This window comes from Amborella trichopoda, chromosome 2, assembly GCF_054954075.1.
Source record: "Amborella trichopoda isolate Santa Cruz 75 chromosome 2, AtrichopodaSantaCruz75HAP2 v2.0, whole genome shotgun sequence".
Classification (NCBI taxonomy): domain Eukaryota; kingdom Viridiplantae; phylum Streptophyta; class Magnoliopsida; order Amborellales; family Amborellaceae; genus Amborella; species Amborella trichopoda.
Window position 1 is genome coordinate 26680511 of NC_142337.1, and position 9695 is coordinate 26690205.

The following is a 9695-nucleotide window of genomic DNA, read 5'->3' on the forward strand; positions in this document are numbered from 1 at the left end:
TAGCAAAGTTTATTACGTGAGTGTTCCTAATTGTTTCTCCTATTTTTTAATTTTATTTATTGAAAAATTTGTTGACCTCAAATAATTGGGATAAGACTCGATTGATGAAAATAATCTCTTAAAAAAATCTACTTTTTAGACCCAGTATAAATTATATCTAACTGTGAGGCCCTTTATTTTATTTTTTGTTTTTATTTTTTTAAATTTTTGCTCCCCAGTTGATGTCTCTTAAATGAAACTAATTTGTTTTTTGGGATTGTTTACAAAGAGACCATTTATCTTTTGTACAAGGAGGTCACTATTATTCCCACTCGTTAGATGTCAAATTGGATGGTTTAGGGTGAGTCATGAAGTTCGAGAATTCTTTTTTTGCAATTTTTGTGTCTATTTAATGTTACTTTTACAATCACCCATTTTGAAATCCAAAGGACAAGAATGATTGTAACTTCCTTGTACAAAGATAAATGATCTTTTTATAAATAAGGGTGTGGTTTGTATAGAGCCTGGGCTCTAAAACAATCAAATTAGAGCCTACCTTTAAATAGTATCGAGAAATGTAGTTTCAATACTAAAAAATATTTGTGATGACCTTAAAATATATTTTTATCTTTATTTATAAAGTTTAAAGCTTCAAAAATATTGTAGATCAATAGATCTATTAAAACTTGAAAATCTTGAAAATTGACGTTCCAAAAATGCATTACAAAATACACTATTTCCAAAACTTGAAATCCATTTTTTTCTCATGTCTATGCATCTTGATGTTGATGATCAATTTGAGTATATTTGGACACCAAAACAACCTCTTCTAGTAAAATTTTTGAAGTAGGCTCAAATTTGATTGTTTAGAGCCTCGGCTCTATATAAACTTTTCCCTATAAATAATCCTTTGTTTTTCTCCACTTTTCATACTGCCAGGATGGTTAACATATTGAAACACCCCAATCCCAGGGTGGTTCGATAAAGGAACATCGTATTGTCCTACGTTCTAGCCTAGCCGGTACATGGGCATTGTCCAATATTTTAAACATAGCACTCTTCTATAGAGGATTCATATAAGGGAAAAGTTTATATAGAGCTTAGGCTTTAAACAATCAAATTAGAGCCTTTCCCAAAACTTAACAATCAAATTAGAGCTTATGCCAAAACTTTAACTAGAAGAGGTTGTTTTGATGTTCAAATATCCTTAAATTGATCATCTCGACATCAAGATGCATGTACATTAGGAAAAATGGATTTCAAGGTTTAGAAATAGTGCATCTTGAGATGTATTTTTCAACCGTCAATTTTCAAGTTTTTTTGATTTACACTATTTTTTATGCTTTAAATTTTAGAGTAATGATTTTATATGACCTTAAAGGATTACTATTAAAGTTGGCATGGATATCTAAAAAAATTATCACATAGGTGTAGGACTTGACTTTTTTATAGATCCGTATCAAATTTAATGATAATCCTTTGAAGTTCTATACACATGGATAAAGGAGGGTCCTATAGAATCATTTCTCTAAATTTTGTAACTATAGATGAAAATATAATTTAAAGCTATTACAAAACTTTTCAGCATTGAACCTATATTTTTTGATAGTATCTCAAGGTAGGCTCTAATTTGATTGTTTAGCGCCCCGGCTCTTTATAAACGGCACCCTTCATATAATCTTTCTGTCAAATAAAACGGACAATTATACACGATGGCTCGCAACGACATCTTCAACGAGATGACTAAAAATTCAAAATGTAAAGAAGGAACTGGAAGGAGAAGTGGCGCCACCTGTCTTGGCTTTGGGGCACTTAAACTGGATCTGGATCCGCATTCAGAGCATCAGGCAAGCAAAATATCTGACCGTCCAAAGACAATTCAGATCAACGGATGGAGATGACGATCCGTGTGGTTGCTCCTGATTGATCAGGTCACTCCTCAGAGATAAACGGACGCACGATAAATACTATCTGAAGATTTTCAAGTTCTTCAATCTTTTTCTCGCGCACTGTCCAAAACAAAAACAAAAACAAAAACAAGAACAAAAAAAACAGAGCCTCTTTCCCTCTCAAATAAAACCCTAATCCCTCTCTCTCTTTGACCATAAAAACCAGGGGAGATGGCGGGCAGAGGAAAAGCCATTGGAGCGGGAGGCTCGAAGAAGGCGACATCAAGGAGCAGCAAGGCTGGGCTTCAATTTCCAGTGGGTCGCATTGCTCGTTTCTTGAAGGCGGGGAAATATGCAGAGAGAGTTGGTGCTGGTGCTCCTGTTTATCTTGCTGCTGTTCTTGAATATCTCGCTGCTGAGGTGATTTTCTGGTTATTGCTGTTTTTATCTGTTTTTTTTCTTGTTATTTTGGGGGAAATGGTTGCTTGGTGATGTTGTTTTGCTGTGTTTCTTTATATTTCATTGGATTAATCATGCTTACTGTGTTGTCTTTCTATTAAATCTCTTTGTTGGTGTTTTTTTTTCTTTTTTTCAATTTGTGTAATGGCCGTCTCATGCTCCTTAATGTTAAATTGTTTTCTAAGAAAGATTTTTTTTGATTTATTCCTCTGTTTTCAATTTTTTATTTGGTTTATTGAGTGAAAATATTTTTTTGTTTAATAATTGGGGTTCTCGTTGATCTTTGTTGGTATGTATTCCCCAGCTCTTCATTCTTGCCTTTAGGAAGGTAAATAGTGATTTAGGGTTTTTCTTGTCCTAGATGTTCTTATCTGGTCTTGTATTGCTTTAGACTTCCCTGTATTTTACAAAGCTCTTTATATAAAGGGCCTTTGTTGTAGAAAACTCTTTGGATCGACTCATGCAAGCTTTGAAAACGAAGTTGAGGATTCTTGTACTGGTTAATATGGAAGCATGTACTGAAATTGACATTGTTTTTAGGTGTTGGAACTTGCGGGAAATGCTGCTCGTGATAACAAGAAAACAAGAATAGTACCAAGGCATATTCAGTTGGCAGTGAGAAATGATGAAGAGTTGAGCAAATTGCTTGGAACTGTGACCATTGCTAATGGTGGTGTTTTACCTAACATTCATAACAACCTTTTACCCAAGAAAGCGTCAGCATCTGGTGGCTCGAAGGCCTCTGCTGATGAATGAATGAATTCATAGAGATTGGGGAGGATTTTCTTCTGATAATTAGAGTTTTGATAATTAGTGGTTCAGAGCATCTGTATTCTTCTCTTCTGGTTCATTCCCTTCTGATTGACCGTGATTTGGGCACGTGTAATATACCAAGTTAGTTAGGTTTTCAAAACTGATTTCTATTCTCTTTGTTATTGAAACCATGCAATCAGTCATCTGTTAATGGAATGTGTGTGATTTTTGATCTGTGTCTCCATTTCTATGAATCTCCCTCTCTCTTACTCTGAATCTCTATGAATCTGTCTCTCTCTCTCTCTCTCTCTCTTATTCTGAATCTCTCTCTCTCTCTCTCTTATTCTGAATCTCTCTCTCTCTCTCTCTTATTCTGAATCTCTCTCTCTCTCTCTCTCTTATTCTGAATCTCTCTCTCTCTCTTTCTCTTATTCTGAATCTCTCTCTCTCTTATTCTGAATCTCTCTCTCTCTCTTTCTCTTATTCTGAATCTCTCTCTCTCTTATTCTGAATCTCTCTCTCTTATTTTGAATCTCTCTCTCTCTCTCTTTTATTCTGAATCTCTCTCTCTCTCTCTTATTCTGAATCTCTCTCTCTCTCTCTCTTATTCTGAATCTCTCTCTCTCTCTCTCTTATTCTGAATCTCTCTCTCTCTCTCTCTCTTATTCTGAATCTCTCTCTCTCTTATTCTGAATCTCTCTCTCTCTCTCTTATTCTGAATCTCTCTCTCTCTCTTATTTTGAATCTCTCTCTCTCTCTTATTCTAAATCTCTCTCTCTCTCTCTTATTCTGAATCTCTCTCTTATTTTGAATCTCTCTCTTTCTCTCTCTTATTTTGAATCTCTCTCTTTCTCTCTCTTATTCTGAATCTCTCTCTTTCTCTCTCTTATTCTGAATCTCTCTCTTATTCTGAATCTCTCTCTTTCTCTCTCTCTTATTTTGAATCTCTCTCTTTCTCTCTCTTTCTCTGAATCTCTCTCTCTCTAATTCCGAATCTTTCTCTCTCTCTCTCTTATTTTGAATCTCTCTCTCTCTCTCTCTTATTCTGAATCTCTCTCTCTCTCTCTCTCTCTTATTCTGAATCTCTCTCTCTCTCTCTCTTATTCTGAATCTCTCTCTCTCTCTCTCTCTTATTCTGAATCTCTCTCTCTCTTATTCTGAATCTCTCTCTCTCTCTCTCTTATTCTGAATCTCTCTCTCTCTCTCTTATTCTGAATCTCTCTCTCTCTCTTATTCTGAATCTCTCTTTCTCTCTCTTATTCTGAATCTCTCTCTCACTTATTCTGAATCTCTCTCTCTCTTATTCTGAATCTCTCTCTCTCGTATTCTGAATCTCTCTCTCTCTTATTCTGAATCTCTCTTATTCTGAATCTCTCTCTCTCTCTCTTATTGTGAATCTCTCTCTCTTATTCTGGATCTCTCTCTCTCTCTTATTCTGGATCTCTCTCTTTCTCTTATTTTGAATCTCTCTCTCTCTTACTCTGAATCTCTCTCTTCTTCTGAATCTCGCTCTCTCTTACTCTGAATCTCTCTCTCTTATTCTGAATCTCTCAATCTCTTTGAATCTCTCTCTCTTACTTTGAATCTCTCTCTCTCTTACTCTGAATCTCTCTCTCTCTTATTCTGAATCTCTGTCAATCTCTTTGAATCTCTCTCTCTCTATCAATGTCATATCTCTCTATGTTAGTGAAAGTAATTATAATGTTTAGCATGGCAGTTTCGTCTTCTCTTGCTTGACACATATTCGTTAGGGAACTAAAATGAATGGAATGGCTTTTGCTCATAACCTACTTTCATCACGTTTCAATTCAAAATGGCATACGTCAATATTTTTGATTTTCACAATTATGTATTTGAAAGGAAAATAATATTTTTGATATTAATGCATGATTTCTATAAAATTTCACGCACTAATATTCTTGATTTTTACTATTGGATGGCTACGAGAACATCATTGTCTAAACTCAATTTTCAAAAGAATTTGTTGAATTTTATAACACACCCAAAGCCTTTTTCAGGCATTGTTACTGCATACATGGGCATGAGCACTACCGATGTAAGTCTTAATTATTATGTTTCTAATAATGATTTTTTTTTTATTTAATGAGATCATTGCTCTGCATATGTAGGGGGTTTAATTTTCTTGGCCTTGCCGCTTTTGATGCTGACATTGGCACCACGGATGCCATGCCTACTCATTCATTTTTCAGTAATTTATATTGCCTCATTTAATAAAACCACTGTTTCACACATGTCAGGATTGTCTAGTTTCGCACATGTCAGGATTGTCTAGTTCTTGGTATGGGCATAACCAACACCAATGTGAGTGCCATTGACTCTATGTTCACGTGAGGCTTTGGGCCTTTTGTTTTATGAGTCTTCAGGTAAGTGGTTCAGGCCAATGTTCACGAGGCATTGTTATTGATGGTGTTTCCACCCCTGACATGGGCGTTGGTGGCCCTGGTGCTAAGGATTAGCCCTTTTGTTGCGGTTGAAGTCTTGACAACGGCATTGGTGGTCTTGACGACAGGCCTTTGGTGTTAGTGCCCTTAGGTGGGCATTGGGGGCTCTAGCGCTAGGGATTAATTAGCTCTTTAGTTGTGGAATTCGTGGTCTTGACACCGGCTTTTGTGGTCTTGTTGGTGGCACCAACGCTACTACCAATGCGTCATTTTTGTCAATATATTTTCTTGGGTTATAACTTCCAAACCGTACATCATATTTGGGCGATTCTTGAGTAGTTGGAAAGCTTAGGACTCTACTTTAATTTAAAATCCATTTTGGGCCCAAAAGACTAATTCTTAAAGAGTATATGAGTTTTGGACTTTAGGGTTCTTGTTGTTTGGGTTTTGGGTGTCAGAATTGTGTACGAATTGACTTGAGAGGTATTTGGCAATCCTAAGTCTTATGGTTCTTAGGTCTTTAGATTTCTTAGCATTCTTTTATGTAGGGATGTGGTGTCTATAGTTGTTCCTCTTTTGTTGCTCGTATGGCACACATGCGGTGCGAGATGGGCGGCAAAGAGGTAGACACTTGAGGCACAAAATGAGAGCAATATAGAGTTGACAAAAGGATAAAAGGACTTTTGAAATAGTCATCTCTGGAATGTCGAATAGCAGTTGACTAGTGGCACATATGGTCTTTAGGACCTGGAGGTGAGCTTCGCCCATTAGTTGAGGTGATAGCTAAGAGCTCCATTTGTTGGCAAACTTAGGTCGTGGTCTCAAATTCCAAGGTGAAATTGATTTCTTGGTTTTTGAAACATAGTCAAAAAATGGTTTTAGAAGAGAAGGCGGGGAGTTCTGAGCTAATTACAGGTTACCTCGTGGCCCAGGCGTTCCCAAAGGTTTTTCAAGTAGTTTCAAGGGATCTTTGGGGAGTTTGTCGGTTTCAGGGGGAATTCAAAGGGTTTTCCAGTTCGTGATGCCTTTCATCTCCACGGCCCATCAATCTTAGTCGCGTTTTGATCACCAAGGGCAGATCCGACTCCTTCATTTTTAAAAATATTTTTTTAGAAAAATTTTTAACACATGGAGAAGTTTTAAAACAGATATTGATTTCAGATTATAATTTAAACCAAAGAAATTAAAGTTTTTGGAAACGAAAAATATAGTTTTAAAAGCATCCAAACCAAGATTGTCCGTGTATTTGGAGTTTGAAAATTGAAAATCAAGAAATTGAAAACTAAGAGAACTGAAAATTAAGAAATTGAATGAGTGCCCTGAAGAGATGGAGGCTTTAGAAAATGGATTAGTTAACAATTTTAGCTCGTGAAACCATAGAGCCAATTGAGCATATTTTTGTCGTGCAGTGATGGACATTGAGTTCTTAGTTAATGTGGTTTGCTATCCATGAAAAATCCACTGTACTTGGTTTCCGGTCGCCTGGTTGAGGTCTGATCGTGCTACCATATTTTTCTGGGAGGACTTGCCCTAGGTAAAGTTTCCATGACTCAATCTCTGAATTGTATGTCCTGCTCAGTCCGAGATCTTTCCCTAAATGTCATGGCCCGTAAGGGCGGTCGTCTCATCGTGACATGTGACTGCGGGAGGGCATCATGGTGACATGTGACTGCGGGAGGGCATCATGGTAATCACACCGCTATATTTTTCGGGGAGAATTCATCTTAATAAGAACTTCTGAGTTGTAAAGGTCTATTGGATCCTTCTTTGAATGTTGTTTGTCGTACTGTGAGGGGCTGCCCAAAGCGGGTTTTACAAGGATCCCGTTGAGTGACTGAAGGACTCTATTACATCATTTTCCTGGGAGAATTCATCTTAAGAAGAACTTCTGAGTTATAAAGCTCAATTGTAGAGCTCTGCTGAATCTTTCCTATAATTGTGTTTGTTGCATTGTGACAGAAAATTGCTGAATCTTTCCTATAATGGTGTTTGTTGCCTTGTCACAAAATTTCTGAATTATAGAGCTCTGCTGAATCCTTCCTATAATGGTGTTTGTTGCATTGTGACAGAAAATTGCTGAATCTTTCCTATGATGGTGTTTGTTGCATTGTGACAAAATTTCTGAATTGTAGAGCTTCTGCTGAATCCTTCCTATAATGGTGTTTGTTGCATTGTGACAGAAAATTGCTGAATCTTTCCTATAATGGTGTTTGTTGCATTGTGACAAAATTTCGAGCTCTGCTGAAACCTTCCTATAATGGTGTTTGTTGCATTGTGACGGGCTGCCCCGTACAGATCGCTGAGGAGGGTTACATGTTGGGTGCGCGAGTCTCCTGTTTGGGGTGGGGTGTGAGGGTTACATGTTGGGTGCGCAGGGGGGGGATCTCTTTTTCGTGTTTGTTCCATTACCACCCTTTTGAGAAGGCAGGAGTTCTGTTGCCCCAAGGAAGTGTTGACCAGATGTGAACGCTTAGTGCAGCTTCCCGCTTACCTGGATAGATGAAATTCCAAGGCCTATGATGTATTCTTTAAATAACGCATCTATATTTATTTCTCTTTTCACACTCCACTTTGCAATATGGGACTAAAACCACTATTTTTTTTTTTTTTATTTAAAACCTACAAAAACAAACAAATAGGTATATTATTTTGAAATAATTTATAGTAGTATACTATACTAAAATATTAACATTTCCTTCAGTTTTTTTAAAATAATATGAAAACCAATAGGCAATTGTTTAATATTTACATACCATGATGGTATCTCTCTATTTGAACCTTTATTTAAGATATACGCTACAAAGTTCATAAAGTTCTATAGTAGGGTGAAATCGTGTAAGTTATCCAATAGAAGAGTAGTATAATTCACAAATATTATACATCTCTATTGTCTTTAATTGTCAATACATTTTGAGCCTTGTTCTTGTATCCCAATTTTAGAAGTGTTGTCAAGACCAGTTTTTTCGCCCTACTTCCACATTTACATAGATGTGTCTATCAAGAATGCTCCTGCATTTAAAGCACTTTGACTTATAAAAAGTCCATAACAGGTTAGGTTGAGTAGGCTTGACCAGATCGAGAGCATCCAAACCGAAGCCGGACAAGAACCTAGCCTCGACACCTCAACCCAGACCAAACGCCTGTTCAAGTCGACCTACCGATCAAACCTGGTTCGTAGCCCTAATTGAAAGTTCATTGTAAGAGAGATTTATACGAAGCGCGCGTAAGAACCTGATAATCTAAACTGCAATCATAGGAAGAGGAAGCAACTGTAAGAACCATAAAATATCTTTAGTCAAAGAACACCAAGAAAGGGGTCATGTTGGAGACTCTGACAGTTTTTTTAGTTCTGTTCTAAAATGATATTTTCTTTCTTTTTACTTTTACTGGTTAATAAAAAGTAAGTATTAATAAAAAAATAAAAATAAAAAATAAAAATAAAAAATAAAAAAAAGAGGGGAAGGAACGAAAGCATTTTGTAAAAAGAGATCAATAGTATGCATAGGCATTAATATGATGGCCACCAGTAGGAATTATATTTCCAATTACATACTTGATTTAAAACTTAGTTATCTTTTAAGCCGCCGTTTACGTACCTGAAAATCTATTATAGGTAACATATTTCAAAGAAATATGATTACACTTCAACATAGTAAGAAAATAGAAATAAATTACACGTTTACGTACCTGAAAATCTATTATAGGTAACATATTTCAAAGAAATATGATTACACTTCAACATAGTAAGAAAATAGAAATAAATTACACATGATTTCTCCAAAATACGTAAAATATATTACTAATAAAATGGTTGTGAAATCCATTATGCCCTTAACAGATAATCTAACTATACACGTCTCAAAACAATCCTCTATCTCCCACCATTTTGTCTCTCCCACTATTCTCCCTCTCTCCTGCGTACATCCATTCTTCCTTACCCTTATTCATTTATACTTTCTCTCTCTAAAGTCCCTCATCTGAAACCATGAGCTCTCATATTATTATGTCATCGTCTTCCAGCCCTTCAAGCAATTTTAGGAATGTTTTGTTTTGTTTTTAATCTTTCTTATTAATCCAAAAGGGATTTGGATGGATGGGTTGTTGCAGAAGATTTCTTAGATCTCAGATGAAGACTTGACTTCATCAATCCAAAAGGGACAAATTATAATGATTACTAAATCTTTAAAATAAAAAAAAAAGAAGGATTTTTTTG

At 36.1% G+C, this 9695-nt stretch overlaps 1 protein-coding gene across 1 annotated transcript; it reads left to right on the top strand.

Moving 5' to 3' along the window:
- The first annotated feature begins 1684 nt into the window (after window positions 1-1684).
- LOC18425866 (histone H2A.6) lies at window positions 1685-3312 on the top strand. Its single transcript, XM_006830406.4, has 2 exons — window positions 1685-2288; window positions 2868-3312. Exons 1-2 carry the CDS (start codon window positions 2100-2102, stop codon window positions 3081-3083), a joined length of 405 nt encoding a protein of 134 aa, XP_006830469.1. The 5' UTR covers window positions 1685-2099; the 3' UTR covers window positions 3084-3312.
- The last annotated feature ends 6383 nt before the right edge of the window (window positions 3313-9695 follow it).

Bases quoted from the DNA above. Each gene is read 5' to 3' on its own strand.
- LOC18425866 (XM_006830406.4), top strand. From the start codon at position 2,100: ATGGCGGGCAGAGGAAAAGCCATTGGAGCGGGAGGCTCGAAGAAGGCG. The intron at 2,289-2,867 runs GTGATTTTCTGG...CATTGTTTTTAG, and splicing joins TTGAATATCTCGCTGCTGAG to GTGTTGGAACTTGCGGGAAA.